At 40.1% G+C, this 27,878-nt stretch overlaps 2 protein-coding genes across 9 annotated transcripts; one reads left to right on the top strand and one right to left on the bottom strand.

Moving 5' to 3' along the window:
- Positions 1 to 88: 88 nt before the first annotated feature.
- Positions 89 to 9,482, bottom strand: coq10b (coenzyme Q10B). The gene is made up of 5 exons (XM_031298179.2): positions 9,324 to 9,482; positions 6,502 to 6,657; positions 4,884 to 5,076; positions 3,012 to 3,113; positions 89 to 2,787 (listed from the first exon to the last, which is right to left on the bottom strand). The coding sequence occupies exons 1-5, from the start codon at positions 9,419 to 9,421 to the stop codon at positions 2,620 to 2,622; spliced, it is 717 nt and encodes a 238-aa protein (XP_031154039.1). The 5' UTR covers positions 9,422 to 9,482; the 3' UTR covers positions 89 to 2,619.
- sf3b1 (splicing factor 3b, subunit 1) lies at positions 4,912 to 27,878 on the top strand. Of its 8 annotated transcripts, none has more exons than XM_031298358.2 (24): positions 11,268 to 11,295; positions 13,011 to 13,183; positions 13,458 to 13,559; positions 13,753 to 13,867; positions 16,197 to 16,276; positions 16,462 to 16,665; positions 16,874 to 17,348; positions 17,583 to 17,704; positions 17,805 to 18,002; positions 18,121 to 18,222; positions 18,556 to 18,735; positions 18,829 to 18,915; positions 19,540 to 19,810; positions 21,355 to 21,500; positions 21,653 to 21,799; positions 22,134 to 22,259; positions 22,974 to 23,195; positions 23,358 to 23,540; positions 23,631 to 23,742; positions 23,878 to 23,998; positions 24,092 to 24,223; positions 25,204 to 25,476; positions 26,192 to 26,408; positions 27,226 to 27,878. In XM_031298358.2, exons 1-24 carry the CDS (start codon positions 11,268 to 11,270, stop codon positions 27,382 to 27,384), a joined length of 3,975 nt encoding a protein of 1,324 aa, XP_031154218.1. In that variant the 3' UTR covers positions 27,385 to 27,878. The 8 variants fall into 8 exon arrangements, 6 of the variants coding, with proteins under 6 accessions (XP_035860189.1, XP_031154517.1, XP_031154447.1 ...); XM_031298445.2 differs by having other exon boundaries at positions 23,631 to 23,746; positions 23,882 to 23,998; XM_036004296.1 differs by lacking the exons at positions 11,268 to 11,295; positions 13,011 to 13,183; positions 13,458 to 13,559; positions 13,753 to 13,867 and adding an exon at positions 4,912 to 4,922 and having other exon boundaries at positions 14,807 to 16,276; positions 27,226 to 27,384.

The raw sequence follows: 27,878 nt of genomic DNA, 5'->3' as shown, positions 1-27,878 counted from the left end.
ACCACTCACATGATGACCCTATTTCTGTCCAATCAACCCGTGGCCACTTCTGTAGCAGTGTTGATGAAATAAATGAACATCAGTCAGGTTTTTTTTGTTGTAAAAATAAGTTTATAAATCATGCAGTGGATACATCTTTCTAAAGTCATTAAACAAAAACATTTACACAAGTCCTTTTCCCCAATCCCTTGAAACACACAACCATTTTCTTTAAAAGCAGCACAGACGTCTTTCTTACATGATCTTCAAACCAATATTTACACTTAAACTCAAGTAATAAATATTAAAGAATGAGTATAATATTTCAAAAATAAAAAGAGAAATATGCTGCCAGTTGTTCAGGAGGCACTCTGTGAGCGGTGCGGGTCGGACAGTTGGAATCGTGACGGTTCCAGGGCGCCACTGAACATTTGTGACCTGGCCTCTGCCTAACCGGCCAGTTTGGGCCCTTTGTATCAACGGTGTGTATACATGCTTGCTTAAGATTTTTTATTTTTTTTTATTTAACCTTTATTTAACCAGGTAGGCCGTTGAGAACAGGTTCTCATTTGCAACGGCGACCTGGCCAAGAAAAGTGTAGGCGTACAAGACAAACATACAGTTTCACATTCAATAAGAGTTAAAAGTTAACACCTATATACTGCCAATATTGCACACTTTGCTGTATAATGTAGCTTTAACTCTTATGGCCAGCATAGCTCCCTTAATAAAGACGAGAGCATAATATATGTAACATAAAGAGAAGAAAAAAAAAATCACTGTTTCCTACTAGGGCTGGGCGACAGGACGATATACATTGTCAAAACGATATAAAATGTTATATTCAAAAAAAATTCTATATTTTTATATTATTTCTATCGCGATGTCAAAAAAAAAAAAAAAAAAAGGTGCCGAACTGCGTTACGGCAATATTTACACCATTTGGACGCCGCTTTACGTTCTGATCATTGCACGTTAGGTTCATTTTACACTTGATAAGAATAAATGATAAAATAAAGAAGTTTAAAAGTATTTAATTCAAAGAGCATACAAAAATAAGCTTTACCGTGTGGAATATTTATTTATGCAATTACCAGAAAACATGCTCCATCTTGAGATATATATATCGTTATGAAAATATGAAATGATCTACTTCGCGATAGAATATTTCAGCCTTATCACCCAGCCGTAAACCTACTAAAGCAAAAATAAAAGTTCAGCGCCCTTTGAAAGGTGCATGTGTTCCTGATAGTTTACAGTACATTTTGTACATGTAGTCCTTTGTACACAATCCTCACTGCATGATTCCAGTGACACAGTGTCTCGCCTGCCTAGCCCTTTATTCTTAAAATATATTCTTATAATATACAGTTGTGGAGGTGGACGTTTAATAGGTTACTGTCCATCAGCTGCATGGCTTGGAGTTCATTTTGCATGAGTTTAAACATTACTTTCTTTAGTTGCTTTGTGCCCTTCACGCTCAATTCATCCCAGAAAAGCATTAAGGTTGTAAAACCATCTGGGCCCTGCGGCTTATATCCTCTGTAGCTAACAAAAGATGGGTTGCCCTTAACTCTAATCTCTGTAACATGATCAACAAGTAATGACCCATTTCAACTGGGAACTGGAACCTTTCTTCATCTTGAATTTTTCACAAACTGTGTTCATTCCCATTGTAATAAACAAGGTATTCTCACTAACGACATCTTAAACGGTCCTTTCTCTCCTACAACTTTGAACAGCCTCATCTGCATTGTTGTCTTATTTGTTGGGTGTACTCTGACACAGGTGATTTGCAATATTGTCTACTCTACATCCTGAAATCTGTTTTTTTGGAAGACGTGTAGTTGTAAAGTGTCTTCCTAAAGCAGCTTTTTGAATTACGGTTTGTAACTGTGGTCGCAAAAATGGCAGTCAAAGCAGTGTAGTTAACTATTGAGTGAAGCTATTGTTAACAGTGTTTTCCTCTATGTTGATTTTGTCGTGGCGGCCCGCCATGGCAAAATTTCTGCCGCCACGGTATCAGAAATAGGTCAGACGCACAATGTAGTCGCGGTTGCCTTTTAAATTATCCTGCCGACAAAATGTGTTGCAATTTAATGACAAGTAGAACTATTCAGAGGTTATTGGGCCCGTCCAGTTGAACTCTGCATACTGTTGCGTTGATGTAGTTTATCGTCAAAACGTTGGCTTTCTTCCGAGTTGACTATTAAACAAACAGCTCCACCAAAAACGTAAAAATGACATACTTGCTTGAACCAAGCCTGACTGGCAGCCCTGCTAGGCCAAACACACTCATTTTAACCTGTGAACTCAAGTTTCACAACCAGGAACAGCTTGTTCAGTTCTGATAATGAAATGAATTGAAATGAAGTCATTTTTTTTTTTTTTAGCACCAACATGAAAATGAGCTGGTGGATCCACATCAGTCATATAGTATGTATATACAAAATAAAAATAAAAAAAAGAGATTGGAAACTGTTGAGAATAAACTTGGTCGTTGCTGTGAGAAAGGCACTGCAGTTTTCAGTTAGAACAAGGTAGCCTGTCTACACTCCTCCTCTCTTATCTTATCTTATCTTTCCCTCTGACATCAGCAGTGGGCGTTGTGTTTGTTTGTGTATCGGTGTTGGTGCAGCGCTACGTGCTGTGAACCTCGTGGAACATGAGCTCGCGAGGGATGGCCGTCTCGGCGCCGTATACATTGGAGGCGCGACGCTCAAACGCCGAAACCATTTGCTTCACCACCTCGTCGAAGAAGACGTGGGCTAGATGCGAGTGGAGGAGGGAGCGAAACTCGAAGGAGATCTGAGGAGAGGAGAGAGGAGAAGGTTAGCAGCTGAGTTGCATCCTGTACATTAGTCTCAGAGTTTTGAACTGATCTGATGAGAAACATAACTCAAGCTCAGACGTGTGGAAAAACACATACAGAGCAAAGGGTAAACCACAATCTTTGACTCTTTTTCTTCTTTTTTTTTTTTTTTATAAACATGTTTCAGCATGTTGGACTGCTACAGTTGGCGTCTACTTACAGAAAAATCCACAGTGCAGGTACGAGGATATCCCGGGAGGCCAGGGCTGAACCGCCAAACCGTCTCCAAGTGGTTGAACAGCCTGCCGTCTGAACAGGACGCCTGACAAGCAACATAACACACATTATTTGCAATTAGTTTGCTGCAACAAAATTGCAAAAGAAAATTAGGGGAACATTTATGAATTTCTAATCTAATAGGTACTAACTGATTTTACTTTATCAGCATGTATAACCTTTTTAACCCTTGTGTTGTCTTCCCGTCGTTTAAATAAATAAAAAAAACGTTTGTTTTTGTTTTCGACACTTCTTCCGACATTTGTCACTTTTTCTGATGTTTTGTCCATTTTTCCACATTTTTTTTGTCACTTTTCCCGATGGTTTTTGTCCATTTTTTCCCCTCCAATTTTTGAAGCTTTTTCTGACATTTCTGTCACTTTTTTAAATGTTCTTTTGTCTTTTTTTTTTTTTTTTTCTTTTTCAAATGCTATAAAATAGAATAAAACACCCAAATTCAATGAAGAGTGTACTTACTTGTGAAGAGCGTCGTATGGAAGCATCCACGTTATTTTCTTTGACAATTTGGTTGAAAGAAACCCAAATAAAAAAAAAAAAAAACCTTTTTGAAAATGGGTCAAATTAGACCCGAAGACAACAGGAGGGTTAAACTTGGTGGATCAGTCAAAGATACCAAATATCTGAGGCTGAATTTGGGGGAAATGTGTAAAAAAATTAAATAAATCACATTGTTATCAACTATACTGCTAATATTTTCTAACTGCTTTGGATCCCCTAATACGACTACTGACTCTGCTAAACTTGTTGTCTGCTGATTTCCGACAGCAGGACGTGAAGCTCCCCGGCGTTTACTCATTTGCTCAACGTTTGTGTGAATGAAACAAACAAACTGAGTGGAACAGGCAGCTTATATGGTCTTTTTTATTTTTTATACTTTTATTGCAATTCCTTTTTATATTTTATATGTATGTACATATCTATGTAGTCCACCCAGTGCTGATAATAATAATAATAAAATCACAAAAGCAACCCTCATAGCAAAAGAAAAATAGGAACTATATCTATGTATAAGCATATACACATATATATACACACACACATACATACATCTATACACATATGTACATATACACATACAATATATGCATACACTCCCAAACTTTTACCTAAGAAACATAGAAGTTGATTTGTATGTATGCATGCATGCATGCATGCATGCATGCATGCATGTATGCATGCATGTATGCATGTATGTATATATATATATATATATATATATATATATATATATATATATATATATATATATATATATATATATATATATATATATATATATAAAAATAAGTTAATACACACAATAGCTTAACACACAATAACTTAGTTCATTCATTCATTTATCAGTTAGTCTACCAAAAACACTAAGAAAAAGCAGGGCCGTGCATGAATGAATAACAAAATATTTTTACATAACAATAATTGGTATACATCTACAATTTAAATCCATTGTTAATTCATAATTCGTATGTGTGTGTATGTTCGTGCGCATATTTATACCTCTTAAGTGCATTTAACTATGCGTGTCTAGTTATGATTTTCTTTCCCAACCCGGCCCTGCTTCTGTTCTTCTTTATATTATTTTATCAATCTAAATTCCTCATACTTTCCTGTTTTAGTTGTTTATATGGTCATTTTAGGGACGGAGATTATGCGATTCACCACAAGCCTGCGCAGTTAACAGAGTTTGGGGAATCTGACTTGAAACACTCATACGAGCTAACCCCACAGGAGAAAAAAAAAGTAAGATAAGTTTAGGATAAGAATACAAGCTTGCAGTTAGCAAACAGTGCCTTACCTTGACCAGGTGGGGGCGTACTGAAGTAACAAGAGAGGTGTAGTTTTCCATCACAGGTGGGAAGCCCACGCCTAGTTTGGCCTTGCAGAATCCGGCTCGCTTGAACACCACATCAGACTTCTTACACCAGGGAACAAAGACGCAGTAGTTTTCCACTCCGGCCACCACCTCATATATCTCCTGCATGGAATGCCTGAAGTCAAGGATGGAGAGGGAAAGAGCCATGAAGTCTGCACCACAGGAAGCAGGTGAAGCTCAGCAACTGTGTCACAATATACACACTAAACAAGGCTTGCACGGTACAAGAGGGTCAGCCCAATGGTCCCACAGCCCATTGTTCCCACAGCCCATTGTTCCCACAGCCCATTGTTCCCACATTTCTAAGATTTGTCTTAAAATTAGGCCCTATGCTAGGGTTAGGGTTACATTTCCTCTGTAGTCCATTGCTACTGGATAATAGGTTGGGTGTAATTGGCAACCAAATTGGGAGAAAGGGGGATCAAATATGATACAAATACATGAAAAAGGAAATGTGGGAACATAGGGCCTAATTTTGGAAAAAAAAAATCTTAGAAAGGTGGGAACTGTGGGCTGTGCGAACATAGGCACGCTCCCAAGTTAAGTATACAGCAGGTCAATGAGAAACAGAGAGAGAGAGGGGGGAGGGGAGAGAGAAGAACGAGAGGCAAAAAGAGCACAAGAGAGGAGATTAAAAAGTAATGAAATAAACAAAATAAAAAGGTAAGATGCAGTGACTGAGACACAGATGGAGACGGTTACCCCACACACCGCCGTTGTATTAACTGCCTCAGCCCAGCTGAGGGAAAATAGCTGCAGCAGCCTGCGTCTATTTATACAACCAGATTTAGTGATTATGACCTCCCTACGGAACACAGGAGGACATTTAGTGCGTCATACAGAAACCCATATGTAGAGCCTCAGATAGGGCACCGGCATTAAAACAAATATGATTTATGAGGGCTGTGATTGGGAACACAACACTAAGATGTAACATGCTTTCTGTAAAGTGTATTGAGACTATCGTTATTATTAATGTAACAAGGACATTTTGAGCTCAAATTAAACCTAAATATGTGCAGAGTGTGTCTCATGAAATGCCAAGGGAGTAGGGCTGCACAATTAATCGCAATTTTATCAAAATATGGACTAGTGCAATATCCAAATCGCGGGGGGGGGGGGGGGGGGGCGCAATATTTGTTAAAAGGCAAAATATGTGTCAAACCATTCTAAATTAAAGTATTGTGGTGCTGCAGAGATGTCCCGGCCTACAACTCCTATCCTACAGACTAAAGAAAAACATCTTTGTTTGGTACAGATCCTCGCAAAAAAAAAAAAAAAAAAAAAAAAAAAAAAAAAAATCACACTTCAATCATTTTTATATATATATTTTTTTTTAATTTTTTTTTTTTTTCAATGGAAATGAGACTAAGGATACAAAAACGATCATTCCATCCAATATCGTGAATCATATCGCAATCGCAATATCAGTCAAAATAATCGCAATTAGATATTTTCCTAATATCGTGCAGCCCTACAAGGGAGGAAAGAAAAGACAGTGAAGATCATATAATAGAACAACTCTCTTAAAAAAACTCACCCAATGATGCGTCTCTCCGAGTACTCCTTCCTCTTGGAGAAGGAATCGGCCAGGTTGAAGAAGCTGCGGGCTGGTAACACGACGCCACGCCCCGGCATGGCTCCACCCAGCAGGGGAGGTAGACGAGTCATCAGGATCCCACATGACGACAGGTATCTGAGCACAAAATTCACACAAACCGGGTAAAAAAAAAAAAGGTAGGGGTACGAATCAAGTTTTATAAACAGGACAGAGCCAACACACTCTGAATTCTGTTTTGATGGTACCACAATTGATTTAAAAAGTCTGTTCTTCCTTCTTGTTGTTTTCTTTCTGGACTCAGATGAATGAGTGTGACAGGAAACTCTCCAGAGAACATTGATTTCTCTTGAATTACATCAACAAAAGGCCCGGTGCTAATTAGCCCAGAATACCTGTAAATCAAGAACAAAAGCAACAGAAGCTTTTATTCCTGGAGAACAGGATACTTTACATGGAAAGCCTTCCATCAACACGCCAAGAATTTGCCATTCAAATTAAATGGCTCACAGACGCCAGTACATAACACGGGAACAAAGTCAAGGGCACTCACTTTAGCTTTGGAGACCTAAAACACAAAACAGCCAAACATTTTCTTGGTCTAGCTTCTAAAATGTAGAGATTTGCTGATTTGGATTTCTGTTTGATATATTAGTTAAGTGAAAATACTTGGTACTTGGATTTCGTACAGTTGATCAGACTAAATGAGCAATTTGAAGAGGACACCTTGGGTGATGGGAACCTGTGTGTAGGCTTGTAACAATTATTAAATAATTGTCTAACCACAACCTTTTTTTTTTTTTTAACATTATCGCAGTTATTTTGTATAACCGCAATTAAAGCATTGGAGCATTTTTTTTAAATGAGATTGGTCACGCTATTGTTTGGATCCATCAAATGCGTTTGCAATACCGGCGTAGCCTCACCTAACAGTAACGTTAGCTAGCCTATGATACTATGATTCCTACCAGAAGAAGCCCCACCCGCAGTTGCAAGACCCGTCGGCTTTCGAAACGTTAAAAATCCACCAAAGCATGTGTTTAAGTAATGTAGTTAGTCCGTCTGTGGTGTTTAATCTACTACGGTGCTTTGTTAAATTAGTAACGTTACCATAAATGACGACGCTGTAGTGGAAATGGCCGTCATTCATTAGCATTATACTAACTTAGCTAATAGCCGCTTTCCGACCGGAGGGATTTTTACAGTTCCTAGAACATAATGTTCCAAGGAACTGTAAACCAATTTGGGGATTATTAAGTTCCTCTGACCACAGTTCCTGTAACTCTTTCAGCTCCTACTTCAGGGCAGGGTCTTTTCCCTTTTCCGCATAGTGGTGGTTAGATGGCTGTGATTATAATAACAAAAGGTCAGTTCCTATGGCCACTTGGGCAGTGTGAATGCAAATGGTAAAACCGGTTTTGGGGGAGAGTAGTTAGTAGAACTGTTTAGAAGTGGACTATTCCTATAACTACATTAATGTAACTACTTGGTCGGGAAGAGGCCACTGGGATTTGTGCTTTTATTTTTCTAATCTGTACAGAACAGCTTGTTTGCTAACTTCTGCTAAGGTCCTAAGGGACCATTGATAGTAATTGTTGATTTTGTTTAGATGTGCCAAATTGTAATTATGTAAGTGATTATTGGTGGGACTGTTGGCAGCTTTCACTTGTTGCCATAGCAACTCCAAACATCATGGGCTGTTAGCCGCATAGATATAGTTCTATATCTATGGTTAGCCGTCTAAAGCCAGAGAAATTAAACACAAAGTTTTTGTTTATAATTAATGCTTTGTTTGTAATTGACGAAATAAATGTTCTTTCATTTTTTTTCATTCATTTAAAGCAAAAAATACAATGTTTTATGATAAGGCGTGGTTTACTTACTTCGTATCTGGGTGACATAACAGTGATATATAACAATCCTAAACATTCATTTAGTTTGAAAAAGTAAGAAATAAATGTAAAAAAAGGCCTACTTGTGTGTCTCTATTTCCATCAACAAAACCACTAATCCATCATCAAAATAACAATTAGTTGCAGTTCTAATCCATTTTCCACATCAATGCTAAACTGATTAGTATGTGATCAGTGGGATCAAGCGGACAATGGCCCTGAGCCCCTGCTGACACCATGAATGGGAGGACTCTAATCTTGGATGGAAAAAACTGGCTTGTAACCTCCACAGAAGCTATGCCTGTGGCAGCCTGTTCCACAATGTCCCTGGCACAGCTCTCAGGGCATGCATTTAGATGTTATGTCACCACTTAATGTGATGTGACAATATCAATGTCATCATTAGCCTAAACCAATGAAACCTATTCTGTGCTGCTCATGACGTGCTGCTTTGCATTTCTGTTCCATTACTGGCCTGCTGGTCACTTAGAAGAAATCCCTTTCACTACTACCTGAAATGTGATGCAGCTGACACATGGCACTGACTTTAAACTGCCAAGTCCATGCAAGTGTATGCATGTGTATGGGTGCAGATATGGAGAGGTGTTTGAGAAACTGGGACTTAAGAGTAAAGGACAGTGTACTGGCCACATTATACCCCAAAAGGGTGCAGATGCAGGACAAAAAGGTAGTTAGTTTGCACACTTAAAAATTACAAGTTAAAGCTGTAACGTTAAAGCCGTAACATTAAAGCCAACAACGTTAACGTTACCACTCAACAAATTAATTTGTAACCGACTATCTTTGGTGCTAACGCTACTAGCTAACTAACGTTATTTGTTATTGTCAGAGGTGTATCTTTTCCTTTCACTTTCCGGTTTCAGTCGAGATTTACAAGATCAAATACTTTACCTTACGTTGTTCCTAGTTTGTATTTCCCGGCTGGCTGTCGAAGGTATATTTTTCATACACTCAGCTACTTTTCTCAGGCTACGACTACCTCTCGCCATCTTCTCTGTCTTTGACGGATTTCTCTCCAGGCTGAAAGGCTAGTAGCAACCACAGATATACCCCGCCCCCTTACGCCACGCACTCTGCGAATGTCGGAATGCCATTGGCTGACCCGTATCCACTGAGCGTTTTTTATTGGCCAGTTCTGTTGTTCGTCACCTGCCATTACTGACGTTTGTGTTTTGCAGGAATGTCACGAGATGCGGGCTCATGTTTCTCTTCTGTTGCCCTGTGTTACCTTTACACTTAAGTTCAGTGTACTTTTTAAGGTTACACACGCACATACACACGCCCACTGTGTGGTCTTTTCAGATATTATTTAGGGAATTAGGCTAATTATATACGTATTATAGTTCAATTTACCGTAGTTTATTCGTTTGGATCAGTGGAAGAAGTATTCAGATCCCACTTCACTGTGAAAATGCAGTCCTGCATTCAAAATGTTAGTTAAGTAAAGGTATTCATCAGCAAATGGACTTAAAGTATCAAAACTAAAAAGTTGGGCAGTAAAATGCGTCTGGTTTCACTGGACAGAGAGGGGATGAAAATTGTAATCGTAAAGCTGGCAAATGAAGTGGGCTAAAAGGTACAATATTAGGTACTGCATGTAGTGGAGTAAAAGTATAAGGTTACATAAAATGGAGATACTCAAGTAAAGTAGGCCTAAGTGGGCTACCTCGAATTTTAAGTATACAGTACTTGAGTAGATGACACATGACTGTTTTTCTGGACAAAACAACATTCCTTGAATGTTGATCATCAACCCAAAAATATTCTGGTATACAAAATGATAAAATAAATGACAGGTTGTCTCTTCTTGCAGTTCAGAGAAAGTGCAAGAATATTCAATATCAAGTCTAAATCTAAAATTGTTTAGAGGAAACCTTTTTAACTTTGTTTATAAGACCTTGGCAGATTTCTTGCCAATTCATTTCTCCATAAAGCAAAGAATATTGCTGTGGGCTGTGAGTTAAAGCTGGTATATGTAATTCCTGATGTATTCATTTGAGCTCTTATTATTTTTAAACATCTTTATTGAAAAAAACAACATTCAATGATACATTTCATTGCTCAATATCATGAGCCAGAGAAAAAAGAATATGACTTAACCCTTGTGTTGTCTTCCTTTCAACTTTCAACCTTTCTGACATTTGTGACGCCTATTTTTACAATTTGTTTTTGCTTTTTCCAACGTTTTAAATTTTTAAATTTTCTTCTACACATTTTCAGCGCTTATTTCTACGTCCAATATTCGTCCAATGTCCAATTTTCTGATATAAAACAAACATTTAAAACGGGCCCATGTGACCCGAAGTCAACACAAGGGTTAAAATAAATTTAAAAAAAATAGTGTTAATAAAAACGTATAATGGAGATAAATAAACTTCGTTAATACGAATGTATAGTAAGGCATGCAATTTTGTTACTTTAGTGTTTATAAGTTTGAGAGTCTTAATATATTCACAAAACAGGCCGTAGTAAAATTTACCAAATAAAACCAATAGTTTTTCAATGAATTAAAATGTTATATTTCTCATGTTAAAAATATAGAATTATATATATTTTTGTTATGATTAATTTTACATAATATATGTTATGTGTCCAAAAAGTAGCCTAACTGAATGAATACAATGGTAAAATAAATGCGTTGCAGATTCTGGTTTATTATTGCAAAAATTAAATTCGTTTTCAATATCTATACATTTGTAGAAATATAAATGTGAAGGATATATACAGATATGTTTTATTTTCCTTCTTTTATAAAAGGGGGCATGGTTTATTCTTGGTAACGGGAACTCTGGATTAACACACTTCCGGTTTCAGACTCGAACAACCACCACCAAAATGGCGAAGATCGCCAAAACGCACGAAGGTAAATTATTTGCAAAATAACACTAAATAGCTTCAGTTTCCGATTACTTTTCATGCTATGATGTGTCACGGAATGATGTAGTAAATGTTGCAGTGTTTAGAGCACATTTCCATGTATGAATGTGTTGTTTTCAAACGCGATAAGCAGCAGGCCGTGGAAGGACGCAACGCGGACGTCTGAGATAATGGCGCTGGTTGATAGCTTTGTAGCTTAGCTACTAGCTAGCTAGCTAGTTAGTTACCGTCAATGTGCAAGAGTTGCCTCTTTATGGATATTTATATGCAACTTCGCCACCAGACTCGTCGACGTGATCAGATTAATATCCAAGCACATGTTTTATTGTATGACTAGTACATTACCTAATCACTATTATTGTCGTTTAAATGCGAATATGGGTCTCGTTTGGCTATCCCAGTTAGCAATAGCTTCATAGAACCACAACACTCGACCACACGTTAGACATAATGTTACATGCATCCAAGTGGTAAGCTATTTGCGTCACGTTAACTGTTATTGCCTCTGTATCTTGTAATCAGCGATGGAAAAACTATTCAGATCCTTTACTTCGTTAAAAGTAACGTTACTGATACACACTGAGAATACTCCACTAACGTTACAAGTAAAAGTACTTCATTCAAACAAAAGAAGTGGTGGAAGACCTTCAGATCCTTACTTTAGTAAAGTAACGTTGGTCTACAAAGTACACTCGGTAAAGACTCCACTACAAGTACAATTACTTAATTTAAACACTTCAGTAAAAGAAATGGTGGAGGAAGATTTTTTTACTTAAGTAAAAGTACCAAAACTACATTGGAAAAATACTGTTACAAAAAACGTCCTCCGACCTTACTTTAGTAAAAGTATAATTATAATCGGGAAATATTATGAAGAATGACTCGATGCAGAATAATGTCCCCTGTGACTGTTATACTATTGTATATTATATCATTAGATTATTGTTACTCATGCATTAATAATGTAAAAGCAGGATTTTACAGTTGCAGTTGGTTGAGCTGAGCTCATTTTGAATCAGACTGCAACTAATGATTTTCATTTTGGATTAATTTGCTGATTTTTTTTTTTTTTTTTTTTTTTTTTTTTTTAATCCATTAATCGATTGATTGTTGCTTTGTTAAAAAAAAAAGAAAGAAATGGGTGCCTGGGTAGCTCACCTGGTAGAGCAGGCGCCCATAGAGGTTTACTCCTCGATGCAGCGGCTGTGGGTTCGACTCTGACCTGCGGTCATATATACACATACATGCATGCATACATACATACACCCACCCACCCTAATGATCAAAATAGTTTCCAATGTACTACTAATTGATTAACCAGCTAATTGTTTCAGGTGTACTTGTATAATCCGTTGCGTAGTTTAATTTATAACAAAACATATTTTACAGTATCTTCATTTGCTTTGTGTTCAAAAATCTTAATTTTAATAATGTAAAGTAACTAAACTGTCAGATAAATGTAGTGGAGTAGTAAAGTACAATGTTTCCCTCTGTGATGTAGTGGTGTAGAAGTAGAAAGTGTAATGGAAAAAAAAAAAATCAAAAGTAGCTCACATTTGTACTTAAGTAATTGTAATTTAGTTGCATTCCACCACTGCTCGTAGGTAATTGGTCTTAAACATGTTTGTACCGCAGAGTCAGATTTGTTGGTTAATTATGCAATTTCTCACCCTCTCGTTTGTTTTCTTGATTTCCCTGTAGACATCGAGGCCCAGATCCTGGAGATCCAGGGGATGAAGGCTACCCTGCTGGAGGAGGGAGATCAGGGGGTGGGCCTGGACTCCACTGGCTTTTATGACCAGGAGATCTACGGAGGCAGCGACAGCCGTTTTGCCGGTTATGTCACTTCAATCGCTGCCAATGAACAGGAGGAAGTAAGTATTTTCATATCTATTTCATATAAATATTTATCCACAGTAGTTGCAAAGTCTTTTAATGTAAACTACAGATCTTCCTTTGTATCTAAATACCGTTATAATACTGTTACTTTTGGCTGTTACCTTATTCTATCCCAATTCCACAGTTTTTTTTTTTTTTTTTTTTTTTGTGGAGCTTGACTGCTCCGCTTTGCTTGTTGCATATGAGCTAGGAGAGTCTTGCCTTTTTGGTGAGATTTGACTAGACTCTTGTTTCTCTTTCTTTCCTCAGGATGATGAAGAGGATTCAACAACAAGCTTGTTGGGACAGAAGAAGCCAGGGTACCATGCACCAGTGGCGATACTCAATGCCATTCCTCAGTCAGACGAGCAAGTATGTGTCGATTTGTTGTGTCTTAAACATCATGGTTTCATCCCTGTGTTCTTGCTATGAATGTGATATCATAGAATAAAGCAGAATTCAAGCAGTTTCTTTTTTTTCTTTTCTTTTTTGGTCCCTGAAAAGGGTCTTTTACTTTTCAGTTTAGAAATATACTTACACTCTATACGCCGCCTTTGTTTTGCAGTACGACCCATTTGCAGAGCATCGTCCACCAAAGATCGCGGAGCGGGAAGATGAATACAAAGCCCGGCGCAGACAGATGATCATCTCACCTGAGCGTCTCGACCCTTTTGCAGATGGTAAATTTTTATATTTTTTGACTTCATTACATCTTCCCTATTTGTTCTCCCCTTTTTTCACGGTTCACTTTTTTGTGGCCCCCCATGACTACCAATGGTTTCACACCCATAGTTTTGCTGTTTTTAACCCTTCGACCACAATGCAATAGCTTGCTTCCCAGACTTGATGCCTTCCCCGTGGTCGTCCTCTGTGGTCCAAGAACATTTTGTCTCCTTGTACGTTTTTCTTCCTAATATGATCTACATATGTATCGACTTTCAACTTTGCAACAAATGTCAGTGTGGGCTCAGAGTTTCTCTTAAGTATTCTGGTTTGGAAAAATATTTCCATGATGTGCAAAAAAAAAAAAAAAAAAAAAATCAGTTTTATCCTGGTGCGTGCAATAAAATAAATTGAAACCGACTGTAGGGTTACCATGCATTTTCAGTGGGAGAGGTGGTTAGGTTCTTCAATGTTCAATTAATTAATTCACACCTAACAAACGTGGGTCGCAGATAGGTTGTATGTGAGTCGAAGGGTTAACGATCCCGTGTTGGCTTCAGCCTAAATAATGATGGGAAAGGGCAGTGTCCTTTTTGTCGTAGCATATGAGGATGAGGAATTTTAAGTTTGAGGGTCAGCTAAGGTGTAATTAACCTGCCAATGCCATGCCATGTGCTATGCCATGCCAAGCTCTGTAACTTTAAAAACGACAACAACCTGCTCCCTCATAGACCGTTTTAGGTCCCAAGGCAGGCAGTGAAGAGAAAAATGCTTGGTCCCTTGGCGTAGTCAACTTAGGATCATATATATCGGGTCAAAATCCGGTCTAATTTGTCTTCCCAGTGTCTCTTTGTCTGGGCTGTAATTTAAGAGTCTTGTGGTTACTTACAGTAACCGCCTCTGTTGGCTTGTCAAACTTGGTAGATATGCAAGGCGACAAGTTAGTTATAGCCAAGTGTAGCCAGCTTTTCTTATAGACCTGAAGATTTAGGCTAATTAATTTATAATTGTTTATAATAAATAGACGTAAAAACTGTGCGTGGAAATAGCATTGTGCGAGTAGACACATGCAAGAGCCTGACCCAGCTAGTTAATCTTTCTTTCCATTTTTATTGCATCTTCACATTCGCCGACAATATGAGCTTAAATGGCCCGAGTGCTTCAGGTTTGGTCTAGGTAGGGCTTGTCTGAAGCCTGCATGTAGAGAGAGCTCTTTGTGCAAAGTTGTTGTGTAAATATATTTTTATTTTACAACTCTCTCTGTAAAATAGAAATATGTTATCAAGAAAATTGTGTACCACAATACCACAGGCCCATACTAACTGTCCTTAATTTCTCTCCTACAGCAGTACTGCTTTGCCAGTCCTGTACTGCACTCTGTTAAGGGTGCAGCAACTCATCCTGTGTAGGTTATGGGGAACACAGAGAACTGTGCACTTGTCAGTTTGGTCAGGGTCCACTGGCTGCTTGTTTGGGGCCTCTGAGGGGAATCCCAGCCCAGCTACAACAAACCTCACACCCCAAGAGCCTTTTTTTCAGTTTTTTATTATTTGGCTTATCAATTTCATACAAATTTAGATTTAAAAGAAATCCCATGCATTCATGATGGAAAACGACCGCCCAAATAATTGACTACATATTTTATCAGTCGCCTTTGTCCTGAAAATGATGTGTGATGAGTGCAAATGTCATTCCTAGATGTGGCCTCAAATTCTTTACTTCGTTTTTATATGCTAGTATTAATAATTGGGAACTGGGCCACATGCTCGCCATATGATTTCTTTTTCTAGTTTTGTGGTTATACCCCAAGAAGATGCCTTGTTTTTTTTGAGTGCTGTAAATCAATGCAACACAGGTGGTATACTGTTGTGTGTGAGTTCAAACCCTTTTCCAAAGTGTTACTAATGGTAAAGAGAAATTTTCTAGGCTTCTTTTCTGCCGGTTGAAGTCAGACTGCAGAGGGACCCTTGGCACTGAAAGTGTACGTATTCTGAAGAGCACAGCCCAGGACCCCCTGCATCAGTGATGGCTATAACTTCTTAATCCACTTTAAGAAAGCACCGCAACTTCAGCTCTTCTCTCTATGTATCTGCTTGTTTTTCATTAGAATGATATGACTGTATGTAAGAAAGAACAAATGTATGTAAATTTGTATGTAATTCACTAGGAATGATTTGTGAATCAGCTGTTTATAAAAAAAAAAAAAACAGGAACGTAAGTTAATCTGTTGGTAAAGAGAGTCTGGGTTAGCTGGCTGTGTTGTGCTTGCTGTGTTTGTAGTAACTTGGGTCCCTAGAGTGTATACTGATGAGTGTCCTTTGTTCTTGTTCGTGCTCTTTCGCGCAGGGGGCAAAACGCCGGACCCCAAGCTGCAAGTCAGGTCGTACGTGGACGTCATGTTGGAGCAGAACCTGTCAAAAGAGGAGGTGAGCAGCCACTCAGTTTTCTATATATATATATATATATATATAAATAAATAAATAAATAAATAAATAAATAAATAAATAAATAAATAAATAAATAAATAAAGTTGTCAGATATAGAGTCCTGTGGTTTGTTGCAGCACAGTTATCGTTTATTTTTCTGACGTTTTGAGCATTTTTACTTGTAGAGAGAGATTCGTCAGCAGCTGGCAGAGAAGGCCAAATCTGGGGACCTGAAAGCTGTCAACGGGTCTGCTGCCTCACAAGCTGCTGCCGCCGCCGCCGCAAAGCGTAAGCGCCGCTGGGACCAGACAGCTGACCAAACCCCAACTACCGGTAATACTACACCCAAAAAGATTTCCACCTGGGACCAGGCCGACTCCTCTTCTGAGGTGAGCCACTCAAGTTTCAGCCTCTTACTGCTTGGTGGATACCATAGGCGCCTTGTAGTGGCTAAAGATATTCTAGTTAATTCCTCATACGTACTCCAGTATAACGTAACTTGGTAACAAGAGGGAATCCAGTAATGTAGGACAAGTTGTAGATTCTCTCACGCACGTTTTTAAATCTCATATTTTCTTTGTTTCTGGTCCTTCGTAGACTCCAGGACACACCCCAGGACACACCCCCGCACACACGCCTTCAAGCACCCGATGGGATGAAACGCCCGGCCGCCCTAAAGGCAGCGACACCCCGGGAGCCACTCCCAGTACCCGCATGTGGGACCCCACTCCCAGTCACACGCCTGCTGGCGCCGCCACCCCTGGCAGGGACACGCCGGGCCATGCCACGCCTGGTCACGGTGGAGCCACGGGAAGCGTACGCAAGAACCGCTGGGACGAAACCCCGAAGACAGAAAGGGAGACCCCGGGACACGGGAGTGGCTGGGCTGAAACGCCTCGCACCGACAGAGGAGATGAGTCCGTGGGCGAGACTCCGACCCCAGGGGCCAGTAAGAGGAAGTCTCGGTGGGATGAAACCCCCGCCAGTCAGATGGGATCCTCAACACCACTACTTACCCCAGGAAAAACGCCCATAGGCACGCCAGCTATGAACATGGCTACCCCAACACCAGGTAAGTAAGCCTTAACATTTTTGGTGCATTATCATTTTCTGTTTTGCTTCTTTATTTCTTGTACGTGACTAACTTTTAATGTCTACCATCCTTGTAGTCTTTGTTTGTATTCAGAGAGTTAAAAAAAAGAAGGAACCACATTTGCAGAAGCTATATTGTAGTGACAAGGATCCTCAAGCCCCTTGATGGTTTAACTGTGTTTTTAAAATCCGTTTCCTCTTCTGTTTCCGTCAGGTCACCTGATGAGCATGACTCCAGAGCAGCTGCAGGCGTGGAGGTGGGAGAGGGAGATTGATGAGAGGAACCGGCCTCTCACAGACGACGAGCTTGATGCCATGTTCCCAGAGGGATACAAGGTCCCCCCCCCCTTTTATAAATTCTCTAGTGACAAAAGCATGAGTAAATATAAATTTCAAAGTGGTCACGTAACTGACAGATTCTTGATCTTCTCCACAGGTCTTGCCTCCACCAGCAGGCTACGTGCCGATCCGAACTCCGGCCCGTAAGCTGTCGGCCACGCCCACGCCCATTGGAGGCATGACGGGCTTCCACATGCAAGTGGAGGACCGCACCACAAAACAGATGAATGACCAGCCTTCCGGAAACCTCCCCTTCCTCAAACCGGATGACATCCAGTATTTTGACAAACTGCTGGTGAGCATCAAATTTGTGCACACGTGTTAAAAAAAAAAAAAAAAAAAAACCCAGCTGGGATGTTTGTTCTGTCTGAATTTAAACGTGTTAATGGCTAGCTCTGCATGTTTTGTGTTAGGTTGAGGTGGACGAATCCACGCTGAGCCCTGAGGAGCAGAAAGAGAGGAAGATCATGAAGTTGCTGCTGAAAATTAAAAATGGAACACCGCCCATGAGAAAGGTTTGTCGCTGTGATTTCCAGTGTCCCTTTTTATTAAAAACGGTCCCCAAATGTCCTTTATTCTCCTTTGAGTTCCTCCAGAACTTCTAATCTAAGCACAACAACGGCACCTATGCAAGATCAACACCCAGCACTGAGCCTGTATGTGGCTGCAGTGTGAATATTTGCTTGCTAAAGAATCTCCCCTCAGAGGAGCTGCAGCTTTCAGCAGAGGTTTAAGTGTTGACCACCATGCTGCTGGGAGCTGTGGACAGAAATCACCCGATCTGTTAAGACTGAAGTCCGTCGGTCGGTCAAGTCCGTGATTAATCCTCTTCCCTCTCTCGTCTCCAGGCCGCTCTGCGTCAGATCACAGATAAAGCTCGTGAATTTGGAGCAGGCCCCCTGTTCAATCAGATCCTGCCATTACTCATGTCGCCCACCCTGGAGGACCAGGAGCGCCATCTGCTGGTTAAAGTCATTGACCGCATTCTCTACAAACTGGATGACCTGGTTCGACCCTACGTACACAAGGTAGGCTCCGTGTGAAAAAGGTGTGCGCTTGTTTTTTGTAGATTGTACGTGAGGAACTTTACCAACTTCACTAACCGTCCTCTTTGTGTCCAGATCCTGGTGGTGATTGAGCCCCTGCTGATTGATGAGGACTACTATGCCAGAGTAGAAGGCCGAGAAATCATCTCCAACTTGGCAAAGGTAATGTGGGGCACTTTATTTTTTTTTATTTAATTTTTTTTATGCCCACTCTTGCTTCCTGCGAACTATTCTCGCCTGTTCAACCAGTCCGTGGTTCAGATCAGGGCTAGTCGTTCGCTAGATGAACACCAACACGAGAGCTATCAGACCTGATGTTTATTCCTCGTCTGTTCTCAACCTGCACCCGTTGGTTACAATCAGATATTCAATTGACAGAATTTTTTTTTTTTTTTTATTTTTATTATTATTATTATTGGTTGCCGCTGTTGAATTTATGCAGACTTTTTGAATTTTAATTTTAGCAAGTACTCACTCTGTTTAAGTTGTAAGTCTGCTGACTGGTGCCGTCATGGGTTATATTAGTTATTCCTGTGTTTTGTCATTTCTGATCAGCAGAATTTACGTGAATCGTAAGATAGCTGAACTTTTTTTATTTTCATATTAATTGCCACTTTAGCCAAGTGTCATCCCCAAACATTATTGAAGTTTTATTATGAAAATATCTAGTTTTTTTTTGTTTGTTTTTTTAAGAAAGCCATTTTGTGTCTCTGATTTCAATTGGTCACTAAATGTCTGGAGATCTGAGTCAGATATTTGACGTTCGTCTCCTTCTGTCTGCCTCAGGCGGCCGGTCTGGCCACGATGATCTCCACAATGCGACCCGATATCGACAACATGGACGAGTACGTCAGAAACACCACAGCCCGAGCCTTCGCCGTGGTGGCCTCAGCTCTTGGTATTCCCTCTCTCCTGCCGTTTCTCAAAGCTGTGTGTAAAAGCAAGAAGTCCTGGCAGGCCAGGCACACGGGCATCAAGATCGTGCAGCAGATCGCCATCCTCATGGGCTGCGCCATTCTGCCCCACCTGCGCAGCTTGGTGGAGATCATCGAACACGGTCAGTCATGTTTGCATTTAATGGTGTTTGCAGGTCCTTGCAGACTTGATTATTTTTTTTTTTCCTTTTTAACGTCTTAAATGCAGTTCATTACAGCCTTTTTTTTAGGTTTTATTTTCACAAATTATTATTTCGAAAATCTCAATTTGATCCCCCCTCCCCAAAGTCCATTGGTCTACTTTTAAAATGAGGGCGTGTTTGTTACCATTCATGATACATTTGTGTATTTTAAAACGATCCTCTGGTATAGAACTTTATTTATCCCAGAAATTGTTGTGCAAAGGTTGCAGTACAAAGTAGAAAGAGTGCAAGTGAAATATTAATAAGGTGGAATCCAAAATGTATATACAATATATGTAATGTAATTGTTTTGTTAATGCCAGTTTACTGTTTGTTGTTGTTTTTTTGTTTTTGTTTTTTTTAATTGTTACATGAATAAATACTAGGGCTGAACGATTTTTGAAAATAATCTAAAAATAATCGTTTTTTTTTTTTTTTTTTAAATATTGCGATAGCGATTCAATATGCGATTGTTTTTTAAGCTCTTTGTCTTCTGTATTATTCAACAAAGACGAGCAATAAATCATTGTAGTATGAACAACACAAGATTAGATAGATTAATCAAACTGTTCTTTCCTGGAGGCCAGGCCTGGGTGTGATGATGAAATTAGGTGATGCATGAATTTATATGAATGACATCTTTTATTTAACTACTTCAGTCACAGTAGTTTATTGAGCACTGACCAAGCCTGGTGTAAACATTCATATGAAAGTCAGAAACAAATCGCATTCAAGTGCTGATTGCAGAAATATAAAAACAAATATGTGGCTTTACCACACTTAGTATTTAGTTGATTGCACATTTGAAATACTGTCTTTGAACTAGACAGTTAAATAAGTAAAAAAATATATATATGAAATGGTGTATTTTTTACAGTGCACACAGAGGAGCTGCCTCCAGCCCCTCCCTCCCCTCATGAAGTTGCGTCCAGTGTGCATGACAGCGTCACAACATTGTACTTTCTCAGAGAGGCTATCTTTACGTTAGTAGTAGCATGTTGCTGCTGGTCTTGTTGTGACATTAACTGCACTAATAAAACCGTTGAAACAACGCAGCCACGCTGCTGTGAAAGCTCCCCCAACGTCATTTATCCGAGTGTGGTTGTTACCCCTCTCCTCCATGTTTGAATGGCTGCAATCTGCTCAAGGTACGGCGTAGCGTTAGCGTGCTAAGTTGATGCTTTCTCTGAGTTCAGACTGATTTGCTCTCGCGAGTCACGTGATCAAATCGCAGCCTTCGCGATTAGGAAATCACGTTTTAACATATCGCGATATAATTGCAAATGCAATTAATCGTTCAGCCCTAATAAATGCTAACTATAACTACTCACTAAAAATATAAACCCTAATCTGAACCCTAAAATGGATTTAAAAAGTACTTTAAGTTGTGCGAAACCTGCAGATACAGTTTCATAAACATCGTCATAATGTCGCGAATTAAATGTGTTCAACCTCTGACTGTTTTTCACCGTGTGACGCCACAGGTCTGGTGGACGAGCAGCAGAAGGTGAGGACCATCAGTGCCCTGGCTATAGCTGCCCTCGCTGAAGCTGCTACGCCCTACGGTATCGAATCCTTTGACTCGGTCCTCAAGCCGCTCTGGAAGGGTATCAGACAGCACAGAGGAAAGGTAAGAAGTCAAGTTTTTGGAGGGAAGAACAGGGTGGATATTTGCTTGCCATAAAGTCTCATCGGGAGCATCAGACAAATGCATTGTTTATTAATATGCAAGTCGTAAGCGGAGTTTGTATTCACAATACTTTTGTCACTCTTTGTCGCCAGGGTCTGGCTGCTTTCCTGAAAGCTATCGGTTACCTGATCCCACTGATGGACGCCGAGTATGCAAACTACTACACCAGAGAGGTGATGCTGATCCTCATCAGAGAGTTCCAGTCCCCCGACGAGGAGATGAAGAAGATTGTACTCAAGGTAAGCGAGGGGAAGAATAACTTGTCTTGCATACTTCTGTAGCCCAAAAAAAACACGCTTCTATAAACGTTGGCTGACTTCCTGCGACTCATTCTCGCCTGTTCAGCCACTACATGGTTGCGTCGGGGCTAGTATGTCGCTAGATGAACACCAGCATGAGAATTGGCAGAGCGGATAACTGCGTCTACTCTGTTCTCACCCTGCACCCGTTGGTTACACCGGACTAATCGGCATTGTGTCTGAACTCGAATGCAAGAGGTCCAAAGAAACACTGCAACCTTGTTGACGTCCTCAGCGTCCTTCTCTGACCTGCATCTGTGCTTTTGTCTCATAGGTGGTGAAGCAGTGTTGTGGCACTGACGGTGTAGAAGCCAACTACATTAAGACGGAGATCCTGCCCCCCTTCTTCAAGCACTTCTGGCAGCACAGGATGGCTCTGGACAGACGCAACTACAGACAGGTTAGCAAACAGAAGTTTGTGTTTAACTCAACTATCCATTCCTATGACACATTTGTGTCTGTGACACTAGGTCAATATAATTACCTTTTTACATGTGATTTTAAATCCTGAAGTATATATTCACAGATGTTTAATAAAAAAGAAAAAAAAACTTGCGTTCAGCAGAACTTACTATATGCCACTGCCTGTCTTTATTAGATTAAGATGAAGGCTGCTTCCTGCGAACTATTCTCGCCTGTTCAACCAGTCCGTGGTTCAGATCAGGGCTAGTCGTTCGCTAGATGAACACCAACACGAGAGCTATCAGACCTGATGTTTATTCCTCGTCTGTTCTCAACCTGCACCCGTTGGTTACAATCAGACATTCGTATGAATTTGCATCATGTCCCAAAACGTGATGCAAATGATGTCATTTAAAATGTTGTGGTTTGATGTGTGCCGCTTCACCTAATGTCAAGAGCCTGAGCTAACTACACAAAATATCAACTGTTTTGTGCAGTTGTGTGGCATTATATATTTTGCCTAAACTCAAAACTTGCAAGTATAAAAATTGTTTTACCGTACTGTAGGAATTTTACCGTTGTCCTCACCAGAGCTCTTTAAACAAGAAATGTTGTGATCTTTTTTTTCTGTGTGTTTGTGGGGTGTATGGGATTTTCTATAGCGTTTGCACACCTCCCACACATGATTTTCAACCGTCTCTCCCCCCAACAGTTGGTGGACACCACAGTGGAGCTGGCCAACAAAGTGGGAGCAGCAGAGATCATTTCTCGCATCGTTGATGACCTGAAAGACGAGGCAGAGCAGTACAGAAAGATGGTGATGGAGACCATCGAGAAGATCATGGGCAACCTGGGTGCAGCTGACATCGACCACAAGCTGGAGGAGCAGTTGATCGACGGTATCCTGTATGCCTTCCAGGAACAGACAACGGAGGTGAGAGGGAGGAGATAGATAGATAGATAGATAGATAGATAGATAGATAGATACAAACAAACAAACAAACAAACAATGTCGCAATTTTCGAGCACAAGATGAAGCCTGTCTTCTCGGAGTGTTTCTGTTTTGTTAATTTCACCCCTTCTCGGTTTCCTCCAGGACTCCGTGATGCTGAATGGTTTCGGCACAGTGGTGAACGCCCTCGGGAAGCGCGTGAAACCCTACCTGCCTCAGATCTGTGGTACGGTGCTGTGGCGTCTCAACAACAAGTCCGCCAAAGTCCGTCAGCAGGCTGCCGACCTGATCTCCCGTACAGCCGTGGTCATGAAGACTTGCCAGGAGGTAAACTACGAAGACACACGCAGACTCGGAGACACAACCAGAAAACGTATTTTAGAAACTAATGGCTGTTCCGTTTGTCCGTCACTGCAGGAAAAGCTGATGGGTCACTTGGGTGTGGTGCTGTACGAGTACCTGGGAGAGGAGTACCCGGAGGTGTTGGGTAGCATCCTGGGAGCATTGAAGGCCATCGTCAACGTCATCGGTATGTCTCCTCATTGCATCAACGATCGGCGCATTTTCAAGGATAACCCCATTTTTTTTTTTTTTTAGCTTTAATTCAGGGTTTAGAGAAGGAAACTTTTGGATAGCTGTTGGATAATGTTTCTTCTCATTTCAGGTATGCACAAGATGACTCCGCCAATCAAAGACCTGCTTCCTCGTTTGACTCCCATCCTGAAGAACAGACACGAGAAAGTGCAGGAGAACTGTATCGACCTGGTGGGCAGGATCGCTGACAGGTGGGTCGAATAAAACCTCCAGACTGACACCCTATGGATCTGATTGTGGTGCATTGCTAGTACATGTGTCCTAACTTGTCGTGTGTATTTTAGGGGTGCTGAATATGTGTCGGCCAGGGAGTGGATGAGGATTTGTTTCGAACTGCTGGAGCTGCTGAAGGCTCACAAAAAGGCCATCCGCAGAGCTACTGTCAACACGTTTGGCTACATCGCCAAAGCCATCGGGTGAGCGCCGTCGAGAACTTCATGAATACCAAACGTGTTTGTATTTATGTTCGTTTCATTTTCTCTGTTCAGGGAATGTGCAGCATTGGATTTAATTTCCTTAATTTGATGTACAAATTCACTCATTTTCAGAAGTCTAAAAGGAATTATTCATTGCATACTAGAGCTGGGCAATATATCGAGATATCGTGATATGAGACTAGATATCATCTTAGATTTCGGATATCGTAATATGACATAAGTGTTGTCTTTTCCTGGTTTTAAAGGCTGCATTACAGTAAAGTGATGTCATTTTCTGAACTCACCAGACTGTTGTAACTGTTCTATTATTTGCCTTTACCCACTTAATCATTATATCCACATTACTGATGATTATTTATCACAAATCTCATTGTGTAAATATTTTGTGAAAGCACCAATAGTCAACACTACAATATCGTTGCGGTATCGATATCGAGGTATTTGGTCAAAAATATCGTGATATCTGATTTTCTCCATATCGCCCAGCCCTACTGCATACTGCTTAAAAGTACTGAAAAAAGTTAAATAATAAGGGATTCTAGGTCTGGTATTCCATCAAACTTTCATACTTTGTATGAGAGTGAAAGTTCTATTTAAGTGCATTTTATGTGCTATTAAATGTCTTAAATTTAACTTGGTGAAGCTCTCAAAAACCCTCTAATTGTCAGTGTTTTTATTTATATATATATATATATATATATATATATATATATATATATATATATATATATATATATATATATATATATATATATATATATATATATATATATAATATTAATATATATAATATTAATATATATAATATTAATATATATATATATATATATATATATATATATATAATATTAATTTATTTATAAAATTATTATTTTTTTTTAAATGGAGCCTTTTTTTACTTTCTTTTTACAAATGTATTCTTAACCACCACTTTCCTCCTCCTTTCTCCTTCCTCTCAGCCCCCACGATGTCTTGGCCACGCTGCTCAATAACCTGAAGGTCCAGGAGCGTCAGAACAGAGTCTGCACGACTGTGGCCATCGCCATCGTCGCCGAGACCTGTTCACCGTTCACTGTGCTGCCGGCGCTCATGAACGAATACCGCGTGCCTGAGCTCAATGTGCAGAACGGCGTGCTCAAGTCCCTCTCCTTCCTGTTCGAGTACATCGGAGAGATGGGCAAGGACTACATCTACGCCGTCACGCCGCTGCTGGAGGACGCGCTCATGGACAGGTGAGTTCTGAAGACGAGGGTTTGTGTCGTCAGTTTCCCTTAAAGGCCAATTTATGCTTCTGCGTTAAGTCGACGCCGTGGGTACGTCCGTAGCTACGTGGAGATACGAACCCTACGCCGTGGCCTGACGTGCAGCTCTCAAAAAAAAAAAAAATGTAACTACACGTCACGGCGACGCAGACCGCAACAACTGTGATTGGTCCGCTCGGCTGTGGCTTGGTACCGTTGCATTTGCCCCGACTCATTTCCTGGTTATTGTTCTCCATAAATATAAACAAACATGAAATCAAGGAGAGGGTTAACTTTTCCTGCTACAGATTACTGACCGTGGTCAGAAAGCACAGGGGAGACACTTTGTTTCTCTCACTATGCCTCTAGAGTCGCTACTCACTTTGAAGCTAATCACACACACACACACACACACACACACACACACACACACACACACACACAGGCCCTGCTATTCTTAAAGAGATCGACGCACACACCAACGCACAAGTATAAACTTCAGGCCACTTACGTAGGCTACGACGAAAGCTCTGCGTGGAGCCTCCGCGGGACCGTCCTGCTTTAGCTTTCACTCTATACTTGTCACATGGACGTTGTAAAAACACAAGAGAGTGATAGTTAAAATGTATGACGTAAATGAACATGTTACTTCTGGTTTATAATTTCCACCAATAACTGTTGGCCGTGTGCTGGTGTCCTCCTGCAGAGACCTGGTCCACCGACAGACGGCCAGCGCTGTAGTCCAGCACATGTCTCTGGGCGTCTACGGTTTCGGCTGTGAAGACTCCCTCAACCACTTGCTGAACTACGTGTGGCCCAACGTGTTTGAGACGTCACCTCACGTGATCCAGGCGGTTATGGGCGCCCTGGAGGGGCTGAGGGTCGCCATCGGGCCCTGCCGCATGCTGCAGTACTGCTTACAGGTGAGGACCACCAGCACATTGAAAGGGGTCAGCTCCAGTGGTAAAGATGGGACACCTGATAGAGCTTAGATGGAAAAAGTTTGCAAAGAATAAATAGGCCAGAAATTGAAGTTAATGATAATTCGTCAGTGACTGATGACAAAAAACCTTTTTACATTTTGAAGGAATTCATTTTTAAAAATACAAACAAATGTATCTGTATATTTTATGAAAATATTAAGTTGATTTTTTTTTTTTTTTTTTTTTTTGATAGCAATTTTTTAACATACAACTGATTATTTTTTAAAATACTACACACTTTATTGTCATGGGATCTGATATTTGAGAATTTGCATTTTTTTTTCTCCATTTCATATCATTAAAATTGGCCAATAAAATTAGCATTTTGTGCTACTTGATTGGACAAAATAACCAATTTGTAGATGTCACTTCGAGCACTGGTCACTTATGTCATTATTTGTGGTATAAAATTAACAATTGATTAGTTAAAAATAATCCAGACTTATCGTTAATAGATATTTTAGTTGTGGTCGTAAAAACCAGCTGGCACGAGTACAGATATTGTACTTCTGGTCCAATAACTGTTAAAGTAGGTAACACGTTTTTGGAATTGAGTTTTGTGGATAAAGAAATACACAGGATGGCGACGGCACAACTGGTACCACTTATAGAATAATGCTCTGAGGAAGAAATGTGTTGCAACAGTGAAACATTTTTGATTATCAGGGAGCAAACTCTTTAATTGAATGTGTTGGATAACTAAAGTTCAACGTCACTGTGAATAAGCCTCTCATTACTGTGTTGCTTGTATCTCCAGGGCTTGTTCCATCCGGCCAGGAAGGTGCGAGACGTCTACTGGAAGATTTACAACTCCATCTACATTGGCTCACAGGACGCCCTCATCGCTCACTACCCACAAGTCTACAACGACGAGAAAAACATGTACGTCCGCTACGAACTAGATTACGTCTTGTAAATATGAATTCATGCGCTCGCCACTTTTCTCCTCCCCTAAACTTTCACTCTACATTGCCGTCTCTAATCTCGGTCTAGGACTGAGTAACTTTTTATTTAGCAACTGTGATGTTTCCCTGGGTAAAACAGTCCAACACGGGCCACAATGAGCCTCTGTTTGGTGCCACTTTATTGACACTGAATTGAAAAATGAGCATGTAACTAGGAGAAATAAGAGGAACATTGTAGAGTGTGTATGTAATTTTTTTTTTTTTTTAATTTTTACTGAGTGTAACCTGTAAGAAATGGCCGAGGTCAGAAGAGCCTTGATACGAAAAATGCTGAGCAAGTCATCACAATGTTTTAAATATTTGGTTTATTTTTTTGTTTGTGTGTATTGATAGGCCTCGGTACAGGCTGCTGCCTTTACACACCTTCTCCACGTTTCCCACCTCTGTTCTTATTCGATTGTTGCTTTATTTAACCGAATAAAAAATTTTGTGTATAAAACTCCAA

Source organism: Sander lucioperca, chromosome 8 (assembly GCF_008315115.2).
Source record: "Sander lucioperca isolate FBNREF2018 chromosome 8, SLUC_FBN_1.2, whole genome shotgun sequence".
NCBI lineage: Eukaryota > Metazoa > Chordata > Actinopteri > Perciformes > Percidae > Sander > Sander lucioperca.
This window is presented reverse-complemented; position numbering and strand designations above follow the sequence as displayed.

Coding starts and splice junctions, on each gene's coding strand:
- coq10b (XM_031298179.2), bottom strand. CDS start 9,421: ATGGCGAGAGGTAGTCGTAGCCTGAGAAAAGTAGCTGAGTGTATGAAA. Junction 6,658..9,323: donor CAAACTAGGAACAACGTAAG/GTAAAGTATTTG, acceptor TTTTGTGCTCAG/ATACCTGTCGTCATGTGGGA. Junction 5,077..6,501: donor TCGGAGAGACGCATCATTGG/GTGAGTTTTTTT, acceptor CCTTGACTTCAG/GCATTCCATGCAGGAGATAT.
- sf3b1 (XM_031298358.2), top strand. CDS start 11,268: ATGGCGAAGATCGCCAAAACGCACGAAG. Junction 18,736..18,828: donor TTCGACCCTACGTACACAAG/GTAGGCTCCGTG, acceptor CTTTGTGTCCAG/ATCCTGGTGGTGATTGAGCC. Junction 23,743..23,877: donor GGCCATCGTCAACGTCATCG/GTATGTCTCCTC, acceptor TTCTCATTTCAG/GTATGCACAAGATGACTCCG.